Genomic DNA, 13,546 nt, shown 5'->3' on the forward strand with positions numbered 1-13,546 from the left:
TACGAATTTTTTCATGCTTAGCATGTGTATATTGAGTTATGGATGCACACAGGAAGTTTGGAGAGCATGAGAAAAGCGTAAGAGTTGCTCGAGTCTTTGCCAAGAGCAACTCTAGCCTCTTGAGAGCTCTCCGAACTTCCCAAGGGCATCCATAACTTGATATACACACAGCTAAAAGCCTGAACCCATTCTTTTGTAACAAAGTGACAATAAAGTAGTGCATTGAAAATTCTCTGAATGCACTGTACAGAAAAAAGGGGTCTTATTGGCTGGTTACAAACACACCACAATGGTATGGTCTGAAAGTGTCAGTGAAAGTTTGCTTCTTTTAATAGTCAATGAAAATGTAGACAAACAAGTTTCCAGGTCCACAGAGTGTTTAAGTATTCAAATTTTCAAACCAAAGTTAAAGGTTTGAGCTAAGGTTTCAATTCAACGCAATGTTTAGCTTGTGCACAGTACAGTTGGAGAAGACTCAGTTCCATGAGGAAAATCGGGAAGTTCTTTACTATTTTCTTCCATTTCTGGGGAAACTTTGTAAAAACTAAGCAATGGAAACCCAAGTTTGTCTGATTTGCACACGTCATCCAGTGTGGATGCACAGCTTTGCGTATGTTGAGAAGGGTACTATGATGATGCCAATAGGAATTAGATAGGGAAGTATGTGCACTATGCTATAATGTATGATGGACAAGCATCTCGTCCAGAGGGGAGTAGTAATACTCCTAGTCACTTCATGCCAGGTATTCTAATAATGGACAAGCATCTCATCCAGGGGGGAGTAGTAATACTCCTAGTCACTTCATGCCGGGTATTCTGATAATGGACAAGCATCTCATCCAGGGGGGAGTAGTAATACTCCTAGTCACTTCATGCCGGGTATTCTGATAATGGACAAGCATCTCATCCAGGGGGGAGTAGTAATACTCCTAGTCACTTCATGCCGGGTATTCTGATAATGGACAAGCATCTCATCCAGGGGGGAGTAGTAATACTCCTAGTCACTTCATGCCGGGTATTCTAATAATGGACTGGCATCCCATCCAGGGGGGTTAGTGATACCCCTAGTTGTTTCATGCCACAGATTCTGGAGTTGAGTGCCAGTTTTGTGTGTGGTCTGTGGCCTGTTTTGTATCTTAACCTTGCTTACTGCTTTTTTGTCAGAACGTGTTCCTGAGGACAAATTTGATGTCGAGCTGATAGTTCAGTGTATAAGGTCATCTGAAAGTCCACAGACACACAACCAGGCATTATTGCTACTTGCTACGGCAGCAAAGCTATTTCCAGTAAGTAATTTTGTCCTTGTGGTATTACTGGGCACTGAATCAAGTTATTTCAAATTCTGACACAATTTTCACTTTTTGTGGGAAGGTTTTTTTAATTTATGATCTTATTTATGACTATTTTGTTTATGTCAACAATATTTGCTTGTGCAAAATGATACCATACCCATGTGTGAACACTTAAATAATGTTTATTTTGTTGATTTATGTTGCAGGAAAAAGTTTTGCATAACATTATGTCAATTTTCACCTTCATGGGTGCCAGCATTATGCGTCAAGATGACAGCTACAGTTTTGAAGTTATCAGTAAAACACTTGATACAGTTATTCCAGCTCTGATTCAAGTATGTTCACATTAAGTATCTTCTGTTATTGTCCATGAATGGGAACTGGTTTCATCTGTTATCCATCTCCAGGAAAAAAAATAAAGATAACCTTGGCACAGAAATTTGTCTCGGCTCAAAACAGTAATTTTATTCAAGCCTGAATATGTTACTTTCCACGTGTTTCACTGATTTGGCAATACTGTCCTGTCATACTGTTTGTTTTTCATTATTTTACATGATTATGAAATTGAGGATTTTTTTAATTTTATTTTAATTTTACCTGACTTTTTTTAGTAAACATTAGAGAATAAGATTTACAGTTCTTCTATTCTGAAAAATGTTAAACCATTAATATCCTCAGTGTGCCGTAAACCTATTAAACATACTTAATTACTTGCCTCGATGTCTGCTGACCCCATTGTATTGAAAAATAAAATAAATACATCAAAGCTTCTTAGGTGTTGACTTAATACTACCTTTCAGGCTGGGGAGAAGCAGCAGTTACCACAGTTGACTAAAAAGGACAGCATTTCACTACGTGACATTGTGGCCATGTTAATTCGAGTATTTGTAGATGCTTCGCCGCATATTCCTGAGCACAGACAGCTTCCCCTGTTTACTCATCTCATCAGTACAGTTGGCTCTGTACAGTTCCTACACACTGCTGTACTTCTGCTGCTTGAGAAACATGTTGTTCAAGGTGCAAATAATCCAGATGATGATAAACAGGTTAGGCAATCTATCCCTTTAAGCAGTGCAAATGTGTACAGCTTGTTTCTTGCTTTCCTTTTTAAAAGAGTATCAAAAAAACATGAAGAACCATTCCTGCTTGGCTTTAGGCTTGACACTATTTTAAAACACTTATCTAGAGAAGGAACTGTAGAAATGTCCCTGCTTCATTTCAGTCTCGATAATTATTCAATTTAAGCACTCTCAAAAATGAACTAGACTTTTTTTTTGCTTCGGTCTTAACTCATCTCTCCAAGGAACTCTTAATTATCTTTGGGATACACTATAGTTCAGTCATACCTGTGCTTTTAACAGATATCCAGCTTTCAGATACCTCTTCTATTAAAGACACTTCATAGCTATGTGCCCTAGAATGTGCCTGGTTTTTAGAGAAATCAGTTTACTGTAGTCAAGTCAAGTCTGTTGACTAAGCCATTTCACTGTGTTACATTTGTCTGAGGAATTTTATTTATGTAAAGTTGTATGGAAAACCTTTCATCGAGCATTGTTTATCAAACAGCCTGACACCCATTTGTTTTCTCTTTTGATAGGCGGGTGCTAAAAATCCACTTGGAGCAGATTTTTGTCTAAGTCTTTACCACAGCTTTGATCCAAATGTCCAGGTACATGTTCACTTTAGATGTTGAATATGACCTCAATATTTATGGTTCCCTTTTCTTTGATTATGTTTCTTTGTGGGTACCGTTTTCCACTTCACAAACTCCTCTTTTAACATCTAGATTTAATTTTTAAAGGTGCAGAATCATGCTTTTCTCATTCTTAGAAAACAGTGCAACCATTTTACTTTTTTTGTGAGGGAGGACTGTTTCCTCATGCTATTTGACTCTCTAGGTTTTACTTACTCGAACGCAAAGCGACTGACACAAAGATTTTTATTATAACCGAACGACGGTTAAACTCAACTGAACTTGAATAATAATGAATAGCTTAAATATCCCTAGCAGTTCACACATTCTGCACGCATTATTCATAGCTTAATTATTCCGAGTCGTTCACACATTCTGCACGCATCTAGTATTACAACAAGGACAACAACATAGTTTTCACACGGTACTGTTAATTTTAGGTGGAGTCCATGCTGAAACTGCTGCAGTACATTGGCAATCTGCCACTTGAAAAACCTGAAGGTAATAAATGTATAAACAAAGCTTATTCCATTGCATGAAGCATCTGTTTTACCTTTATATACCTAAGATCCAGTGAGTGATGAAAAGTGTATTCCCCGTGTTTGAAGGAAAAAACCTTTTGAGAAGAAAAAATCACGAGTTGAGTCATTTTCTGACACTGGAGTTACTGACTGGCTGACTGGCTATTTAAATGACAGTCTGGAAGGATTCGCTCTGACAAAGGGTTTATTCAAACATTTGATTGAATGACAGACTGACTACGAATGTTTGGTTTTATCAACAGTGTTCATAAGGTAATTTGGCCACCATAAAAAGATTCAAGTGTTGATGATTCAAGTGTCAGAGTGAATCCCACCAGATTTCCTCTGATGAAGGGTGAACCCTCGGAAGGTTAACATTCAAATCTCTTTACAAGGGCCAAATTACCGATAACACCAAGCATTTGTTTCCACTCCCCACCTAGGCAGTACCTCAGAAAATATCTAGTTTTATCAAAAGAGTTTAAAAAGAGATTCAAGTGCTGACGTTTCAAGCATTAATCCGTAGTGAGAGTGAATCAAAGGGCCATTACCCTTATTGTTAAATGGTTGACTGACTGGCTAACTGGGTGATAGACTGTTTGACTCAGAATGATTGATTGATTGGTTGATTCATTGATACACTGTAGGCTGGTTGGCTGTCTTGTTGACAGACAGACAGACAGACTGATTACTTGATTAATTGATTGTCGGGTGCGTTCACATTCATTCATTTGATGGAGTGGTTTTCAGTCAATTGTCAAAAGTAGTTTGACATTAATTTTGCTTTGGGAATGCTTTACTATACTCTAGGATTGGTTTAACCAATAGGAAGTCAAGCCAAACTCAAGACTTGCCCCAGCTATTTTCTAATTCTTGAATGATATCAGTTACTTGTATTTGTCTCAGGGTCTGATTGGCTCATTTTGTTGTTCACATTATTTGGTATACATTTTTATGACACTCGATTGTAAACTGCTTTATTAAATTAATGACTGTCAAATGGTTCATGAATTCATGAGTTCAAACTAATCCAAATGCAACTCCACTTTTAAAGGTCAATTAACTATATATCATACTTTACTATGCCATTAAGTTTTTTCTTGTCCATTTGGTGTCATGACTCTATAATTCAACATTCTCTTCCTATACAGTTCATTACAAGCCCAGAATGAGCCGCAAAACTGCCACCAGCTTCCTGGCTGTGAGCCCTCTGTTTGATGTCAATACCCATTCTGCTAAACATCTTCGACAGTTCAAGTACACTTGCCTAAGTGTTATCCCATCCCTTCTTGACAGTGAGGATTTTGTCAGTAAGGTTAGTAGGGAGTTACAGTGTAATGATAATAATCATTGCAAAGAATTCATCAACCAAGACAGATGTATGTAACTGACGATGATGTTTGTAACATTGAAGCATGTCTTAAAAATTAAAAAATGTCGTAATCTTCTTAAAAATCACAATTTGTGTTTAATTTATAGTAAGCTACAAAAGTAGAACTGATGGTTTGGGATGAGCCAATAGTGCACATTACAAATTCCCAATTAAGGCTTCTGAGAGATGTCAGAGTACACCCTATTTGAATCAGAAGATGTAGGCACAAATTGACTTGTTTGCCTTTATCTCATATGTTTCTTCTTTATCAAAAAACGTTAATTTTATTTTTGTAATGTCATCTAATTTACAACAGGTCCATGATGAAGGAGAAATATTAAATGTTCTCTTTGTAAGGTATTTATTTTTATAATATTTTCATCATCACTCTGGCCATTTTATTTCTTTGTGAAGATTAACAGTGTTAACAGTTTCATCTCCACTATTTATTTGTTTAGGCTATTGGAGGATACATTAAACTTCATGACTAAAACAGCTCAACATAGTGATCAAGTACCGCATGACACAACAGGGAAATTCTGGAAAGCCTTGCTACACAAAGCTTATGAAATTGTTGACAAGGTAAGAAAATCATTCACGATTTCTTTCCTCACTAATAATGCGGAGTAGGCTTGTTAAACAAAAACATCAGATAAGGTTAAGATTCTAAAATCACAATTATACCAACAATCTTGCACACATTATGGCAAAACACTGAAAGAAATCATTCTATACAATGTACTTTTATTTGGGCTTTTTTTCTGTTAAGAACTGAGAATGTACTGGTAGGTTTATTTTGTGTTTTTCTTTTAAAACTGTGTGCATACCATACTCAGTAATTGTTATTGCCTTTTAATTTTTACCCAGGTCAACCTTCTTTTACCAACCACAGTGTTTTTTGACATGATTAAGAAGCTGCTATGCAGCAACAGTGGCACAGTAAGACGTAAAGCAATGGAACTGTTGAACAGCAAACTGGGTCACCATACAGGAACCTATCCTGACGACCAGGTGACTTTTTTTTTTAACTATTAGTTGACCTTGATCAAATTTTGCCATGGAATCTCTTTTGGCATTAGTCCTAATTAAATTGAAATAGAATAAAAAACTTAAGGAAAACATTCTTAATTCTCCCAGTGCAAGTGGAAGTCTCCTGTACATGGACAAGAGATAAACCTGCCCACGTTTATTTTATCCATTCCAACAGGTTGAAGCACTACTGAGTCTTGTAACAGAGTTAGTTACCATATCAAAGGGTACTGCAGACAGGGAAGAATCCATTATTAACAGGCAAACAGCCCTATACAGTTTAAAGCTTCTTTCCCGATTGCTATCCAAAGATCATCCCAGCCAGTTTAAGGAGGTAAATACTCTATGTACTTCCATACTAAGGTTAATAACTACAGTAGAACCCCGGTGACTCGAACTTGGATAACTCAAACTCCCCGCTAACTCCAACTAAGTCCCGTTTCCCTTGGATTTGACCCTACTTTTCAGTCACTTTTACTTGGATAACTCAAACTCGGACAACTCGAATTCCTCGCTAACTTGAACTAAATTTTGTTTCCCTTGATCAAAATTTACCCCGATAACTCGAATTCTGGTTCTTGCAACTCACCACTGATGCCATCCCATTAGCTCCTCCTGTCATGTTATCGGTAAAAAAACACTGGAATTGACACTTCTAAAGCAATTTTTAACTCGAACAGTTTTTCGTCTCCCTTCAGAGTTCGAGTTACCGGGTTTCTACTGTACTTTAATATTTATCTTCCAAAATCTCAACACAATGAAGCAAACAATGAAGGATTTTGAGAGTCAAAATAAATTATTGTGCTATCAATCTTTCACATTAGAAATAGGAAAATGTTCTATATATCTACTGCTATTTATGGTTCATCAGGCCTTGGATATGTCTCCCTACCCTGATGTTGTTAAAATGTTCTGTTCTGTTTTGTCAGTAGGTAACAGCTTATTGAATGTTTTATCTTTTGTACATTTAGGTGATGTCTTTAGCAATCAATGTTTTCTCTGACAAAGATGCCAATGTGCAGGTGAATGTTCAGCTCTGTTTATTTAAATTATACATGAAAAACGATAATGTATAGCGTTTTTTAAATAAATGAAAGTGATATCTTATGATTAAAACCCAAATTTCTTTTGATGAACTTGAAACATCTGTCATGATAGTAGTGGTCTACAGACCATATACAGTATTGTCTGTTGTTGTATTCCAGGTTGCAGCCAGTGCCTTGCTTTGTGTGGCAGAAGTTGTCAGTGGTCTCAAGGCACATGCCATTCCCATTTTGCCTCAGCTGATGCCATCTATTCTCAAGCTAATTAAACGAAATGAAAAGGACTGGTAAGGAGTTTCAGCAGACTGTTTCTGTGTTGTATCAAAATAATCTGATGGGTGTGATGGTATCCCTGTGCAATTCCTGCTTTGCAGCATGGGTAATATTGAACTTAGGTCGGGTGACTTACTCAACCATGCACTTTTGGCAACTGTGTGAAAATAAAGTGTGTTGAGTTTGAGATAAACAGTTTGTTTGCTGCTTTGTGACAAGCAAATGTTACAGTGGGTTTATCTGTCAGCATTCCATGTGATCCTCTAAGCTTTTTGATTATTTTTTGATAATTTCTGTAAATTAGCATGTGAGTTTGAGTGCAACGAAAGTGAATGTAGGTTATGTCTAGTCATCACAAACGACTGCAACTACGAAAAAGTAATGACCGAGCAGACTTCAATGGAGGCTGGAAAATTAACTACCAAATCTTATTAGCCAACTAAACCCAGTGATGTTATGTCAACTTTATTAAAGATATTACTTCCTTCATTGAATATAGTATGATAGACAACTTGCAACTTGGTTGCCTCTTTAGGAACTGTTTGCTGGTACTGTGTGGTGTGACTGCTCTGCATAAAGCCACAGAAGCCTTACCTCACTTCCTCAGTCCTTATTTGGTGGATATCCTTATTCAGGTGGGTGTCCTGTGGTGGCTTATACTTCTTACAATGACAGTGCATTGATTATTATGGCATGATCTAAAAAGATTAGTTTAGAGAAAATCAATGAATGGCTCCTTTCCAAATCTGTGCAGTTCAGACTCACAAGTCATATTTTTCATAGGTGACCAGCCCTTCCCTTGCTAAAGACAGTGATACAGAGAGCCAAGAGGAACAAGCTGAGGTCACAAAGCATTCTTCAGTTGAAGTACAGTTAAAGGATCGCTTGAGTTCACTCAGGTAAGGACATAATTTTTTCTTTACCTTAACAATATGCTTTTGATCCAGTTATTGATTATAGATTTTTTTGTTCAGTAATTCTGAAGTGCAAATGGCCATGCTATATATTAGTAATCTAAGCAGCAAAACAATGATCTTTTCTCTCTAAGTATTGTAATGGAAATGCACAAGGGGATATGCCATTGGAACAACAGATGGACTCAGGGAATGTTGTGTAATGGCTTCAAGTCAGTAGTATTCAGTGTAAATTTGTTTTACTTTGGCACAGGAAAGTACTCGCCTGCAACATTTCACCTCGAGTATTTATCTCTGCTGTGACTGAGTGTTACCACAAAGTTGTTATCAAGCAAAAGGTGAGATACCATACATCACATGTGAAACTTTGTCTTGCTGACGGTGTACTGTTTCTTCACCTGTAGGCCTTTTATTTCATCGAACAATCGTGATTTGAACATGCTATTTTTAGTCCTCTTCAATATACTAACCAACTAAGACTCCACCCTTTTAGAGTTTGTGGTATTTGATTCACTTGTTGATGTGTTCCCATTTTCCATGGCAGGAATGTGTGGCAACACTGATGACTCTGCTTGCACAATGTGTTGAGGCCATGAAGAAGGATGATATCAAGACCTACCAGTCAAACCTGTTTAGCTTGTTTCTGGAAGCACTGGATTTTAGAGCCCAGCACAATCAGGAAGTAAGTGAGAAACTTTAATTAATGTTCTGAACATTGTGCTTCTACTAAGGTTTGAGTCTGTGTTCAAATGAAAACAACTCAGCAAAAACTGTCAAGTAAAACCCTAAATTACTGAATTTGCTTACTTATAAATACTTTGCTGTGGTGCTGTTTATTATCCTGTACAAGGTGGTTCTAAGTCCAACTTTTGAGTCTGTACGTTTTGATGAAATTCCAAATAGTGCAGCTGGATCAGACGAAAGTCACTGAACCGTGTTTCCTTTAAGTTTAAACCCTCAAAACTATCCACTGTACTTTCAGGTGCAAGTCTTGGAGAGGTAACATATACTGCCCGTTTTAGGAGACTTCAAATCCTTATTATGTTGATATGGTGTACATAGAAAACGTCAGGGAAAAGCAATCCTATTTTGGCATGGTATAGCATTCTGTTTGTCTCTGAATCACATGAATCAATTTCCTTCTCTTTCTGTTTTTTGTTCTTTGCCGCTACCTTTCAGGAAGATGACGATCTACTGGAGAAAACAGAAGGCCGGGTGATTGAAGCTTTTCTGTGTCTGGTGATCAAACTATCTGAAGCATCCTTTAGACCCATGTTTTTAAGGGTAAGATAATTTTGTCGTAAAAGTTATTGTCATTTAGGGCGATTGGGCTTTCAAAAGTAATAACGTGTACAGCTCCGTTTCTTAAATTTTCATATATCTTTTCAACCTAAATATTGGCGATTAAGTTACCTTTTTGTGGGGTTGTGAGTGCCAGTAATGTTAAAACTTTGCATCGGACTAGCATCCTATGCAGGGGAAGTAGCAATACTTCTGATTGTCTTGTGTTGTACTATTTCAACAACAGTATCAATGTTGGTCACTAACTACAATGTTGTTTTGTTACAGTTGATAGACTGGGCAACCGGGTCTTCTTCCAGTAAGGACAGGCTTCTTGTTTTCTATCGTCTCTGTGACAGGTAAAGAAATGCGATTAAGTTTTTGTAAGTTGAGTTGTCATTTCACTGTTGTGATTTCATTTTGGTGTTAAATTTTCTTGTGTTTTCAGTGTTGCTGAGAAGCTCAAGGGTTTGTTTGTCTTGTTTGCTGGTTATATTGTAAAGAACTGTGCTTCTGTGCTAGATGCTTCTAACTCCTCCAAATCTGGTAAGGCTTATTTCCATAAGGTATGATCATTCTGTTGATGAAAGGAATGATTTGTGAAACATATTTGATCATTTTTACGCTAAGAGCGTAATATATATCAGTTATCATTTATCATTAAACTCTGGGGTGGGGAGGGTACCAGGGGTAGTGGTAAGTCATTAGACTCTCACCATCCTCCTTCCCAATCCCCCCACCTTCTCCCTATAAGCAAAGGTATCCATGAAGGGAACAAGGTTTCTCTTCAAGATTTCAAGGCGGGAAGTGTTTTTCAACTTGACAACTAAACAAATGAAACAAGTTTATGATATTCAAGATAGCAAGCGCCTCCCTGTTATTGTATTAGCTGCTAGTGTTCACGTAGGTTATTAACATTGTGCGAAAAGTTTATGCCACGATACTTAGTGTGTTCAGTTCTTCGCGCCCTGTGCGATTCTCATTGCGCCCGACGTGAATCGCGTGGCGTGCAAGGGTGGTAACTTACGTTTGAGAGGTACCGTAAGGCTTCAGTTGTTGTAGCACATGTGGAGGGGATTAATGAAAATCAATCGGTTCCCCTGTCTGTGGACTAACATTACCCTTCCTGTTTTGTGTAGAAGAAACCATTTTCCCAGATGTGTCTGAAGACAGAGCAGTACATAAAACTTGCTTACTGCTGAACTATCTACTGGATTGTCTGCACAAATGCCTCATGTATGACACGCATGGATTCCTTGATAGTAACCGCTTTCAGTGTCTGATGCAGCCTCTTGTGGATCAGGTAAGACTTGACATTGTCAAGACGACTGAAACTGTTTTGCTCATCTCAGTATAGTCAAATCTGCATTCGTGGAGTGGTTTCCAGTTTTGCTTTATTACGCTCTGTGATTGGTTAACAAAACCCGCGCCACTTTCTCAACTGATGAGAAGCAACTTTCTCGTACGCGCTTTCCCGCGCTAGGCGTTGGTGACATGTAACTACTTCAAATTCTGATTGGTTTATTGCACTTTTTGTGTCTGTTGCGAATGGGAAGAGTAATTACTTTGGTTTTGGTTTTACGATTCTTACTTGAAAACCGCGTGGCATTTCCTTTCCGTTCTCAGATTGAAAACCGATTAGGAGGAGAAGCTGAGTTTAAAGAGCGCCTGTCCAGTCACTTGGCGCCCTGCCTTGCGCAGTTCGCTGTGGCTGCTGGAAGTGATGCACAGTGGAAACCTTTGAACTACCAGGTGTTACTCAAAACACGTCACAGCTCTGCAATGGTGCGTTCTACTTGTGCTGAAAGTAACTTATTTCAGGGCATTGTTTTTCACAGTAACTTATTAAATTTCTTGAAGTATTTGTAAAGAAGTGTCTTCCTTTGTAGTGTTCTTTCTTCGTTTGCCTCACAATTATGTTAAGGATAAATACGATCTCTGAATGTCGAGCAACCCTTCTGAAATAGTTCCTGGTATATCTTAAACAATTTTGCATTCCATTTCTGCAGTTAGTTTCTTTCCAGTTAGCAAGGAATTTGACTTTAACTTTATTGAATTCGTGCATAGATGATAAAGGGGAATATCCTAAGTGTCAGCAACTGGAGCAGAAAGCAGGACGATGGCCCAATTTATATTCATCCCCCAACTAAAAGTATTTAAAAAGATAACAAAATAGAAGAATGAATGAATGTTTGTGATCTAAATTTTAGCTGCTTCTTAGGCATTCAAGAAGGGAGATGTGTATATGCACAGGGTGTACAACCAAATCACGCCTGTACAATTTCCCTTGTCATCTGCATGTTCATCTAGCCCTCAGGTATTAAGACATCTGTAGTTTTTCGGATTAACCACTAATTGGCAATATTAATTTTAGGGGTCAGTTATTGAAAGTAAAACACTTCTTCTCTGTAGATTGATTTGGTTGAGTTTTTGCTTTGAGAGAACCTTAACTTAGGAGGTTACGGTTACCCGTCAAAGATAAATGTTTTGGCAGACTGCAGGTGACTGTGACATTAACTTCTTGTCTAGCATATCTTTTATTTGGCCTTAGGTGCCACATAGGCGTGAGGAGGATACGTATCCTTGTAATCTTGTATTCTGATGGGTTGATTTTATTTCCCTCTCAAGGTACGCTATGCGGCGCTAAAAGTGTTGGAAGGCTTTCACATTCGTCTGGGTGAAGACTTCATGGTGCTCTTACCAGAGACCATCCCTTTCTTAGCAGAGCTCATGGAAGGTGAGTCTCACTACGTTCTTTCTCTGTGGATCTTCGGGTGGCTGTTGACTGAGCCTGGCAAAGTGTGTTGTTGATTATAATATTCCGTGATTTTGTATTTTCAGACGAATGTTTTGAAGTGGAGCAGCAGTGCCAGCATGTTATTTCAGAGATTGAGCAAGTCTTGGGAGAGCCACTGCAGAAGTACTTTTGATCGCTCAGCGCAACTCTCCAACTAACAGCTGTGATAATCAAAGCTAGGCCCTCCGTTTTCATGAGATACATGATGGGTGGGCTCTCCCCAGGGGGTGGGGAGGGGGTACTCCTTCTCTGCGGCTTGAATGGTGTGGTTGTTTTAGCTGTTTTTGATCCGACTTGGTGTAAAGTCTGTCTTCCTCTTAAATAGGGTATAGGTTTTTGCTGTTTTCATTGAAAGGGAAGCAATTTTGCGGTCGCTGCTTCACATACAAAATAAAAACTCGTATTGTTGTGTGAAATAGGCTTAAACAATGCTCTGTGACCTCCATCAGTCTGTTGGTAGAATAAAGAAACATCTTCATAATACCATATTGTTTTGTTCTGTTGTTGTTGAAAGAATCTGTGAAAAATGTTAATGACATTTCCTGGGCTAATGCGGCTGTTTTAAGAATGTTTCAGTTTAAAACAAGCCAAAAATTTTGTTAACAAAATCTTGCTACTTGGTCCTATCATGCTAATCAAATTGAACATAGTTACCCGATGAGAATCCAAAACGGATTTTGTAACGGACAACCTGTCGAATCTTTATCAAGTTGTTGGGTTTGATTTGTCATGTAACTCTCACCATCTGAAGTCACCTGACAAAACACAACATAAAATCCATTTTGGGTCTTAATCGGGGTGACTGTTTTCATTTTGAAGTCGAAGATCGTATTGACAATGCTTTAGGGTGGTTTGCTTTTTGTAGTCTTTTATTTATTTATTTATTTATTTATTTATTTATTTATTTATTTATTTATTTATTTATTTATTTATTTATTTATCTATCTTTTAATATGACTTGACAACCGTCTGTTGCCATATCGCTTGAAAAAGAAATCAAAGATGCAGGATCTAACAAAACAAATTCTAGTGGCTGCAAATTGCTCTTAAAAACATTATTTTGAATAAATATTCAAGGCTGAGTTTTTGTTTTTCAGTAATCTGTGAAATCTGCTAGAATTTAATTTACTTGTGGAGAATACGCGTATTCCATAAGCCATCAGCCATCCCTTTTGTAGTAAGAGTTTCTCTGCTTTCACGATCGGTAATAATAATAATAATAATAATAATAATAATAATAATCATAATCATAATCATAATCATAATAATAATAATAACAACTTTATTAACGTGTCAAGCAACAATCTAGCAGAGGGGATTCCCACTGTTTG

General features: G+C 37.6%; 1 protein-coding gene across 1 annotated transcript in view; it reads left to right on the forward strand.

Annotated features, from left to right (window-relative positions):
- The window catches only part of LOC146468439 (HEAT repeat-containing protein 1-like), a 39,809-nt gene extending 27,108 nt beyond the window's left edge, over positions 1-12,701 (forward strand). The window contains exons 22-44 of the mRNA XM_085124249.1: positions 1,165-1,286; positions 1,499-1,627; positions 2,093-2,338; positions 2,890-2,961; positions 3,426-3,486; positions 4,658-4,821; positions 5,195-5,235; positions 5,337-5,460; positions 5,746-5,889; positions 6,086-6,241; positions 6,879-6,929; positions 7,113-7,237; positions 7,759-7,858; positions 8,007-8,122; positions 8,391-8,475; positions 8,682-8,819; positions 9,317-9,421; positions 9,707-9,777; positions 9,867-9,964; positions 10,558-10,721; positions 11,045-11,203; positions 12,047-12,155; positions 12,260-12,701. Coding sequence (XP_084980375.1) covers positions 1,165-1,286; positions 1,499-1,627; positions 2,093-2,338; positions 2,890-2,961; positions 3,426-3,486; positions 4,658-4,821; positions 5,195-5,235; positions 5,337-5,460; positions 5,746-5,889; positions 6,086-6,241; positions 6,879-6,929; positions 7,113-7,237; positions 7,759-7,858; positions 8,007-8,122; positions 8,391-8,475; positions 8,682-8,819; positions 9,317-9,421; positions 9,707-9,777; positions 9,867-9,964; positions 10,558-10,721; positions 11,045-11,203; positions 12,047-12,155; positions 12,260-12,348 — 2,669 coding nt within the window. The 3' untranslated portion in view covers positions 12,349-12,701. The remainder of the gene's footprint in view (positions 1-1,164; positions 1,287-1,498; positions 1,628-2,092; positions 2,339-2,889; positions 2,962-3,425; positions 3,487-4,657; positions 4,822-5,194; positions 5,236-5,336; positions 5,461-5,745; positions 5,890-6,085; positions 6,242-6,878; positions 6,930-7,112; positions 7,238-7,758; positions 7,859-8,006; positions 8,123-8,390; positions 8,476-8,681; positions 8,820-9,316; positions 9,422-9,706; positions 9,778-9,866; positions 9,965-10,557; positions 10,722-11,044; positions 11,204-12,046; positions 12,156-12,259) is intronic.
- The last annotated feature ends 845 nt before the right edge of the window (positions 12,702-13,546 follow it).

Source organism: Pavona decussata, unplaced genomic scaffold (assembly GCF_977016875.1).
Source record: "Pavona decussata unplaced genomic scaffold, jaPavDecu1.1 SCAFFOLD_130, whole genome shotgun sequence".
Taxonomy (NCBI): domain Eukaryota; kingdom Metazoa; phylum Cnidaria; class Anthozoa; order Scleractinia; family Agariciidae; genus Pavona; species Pavona decussata.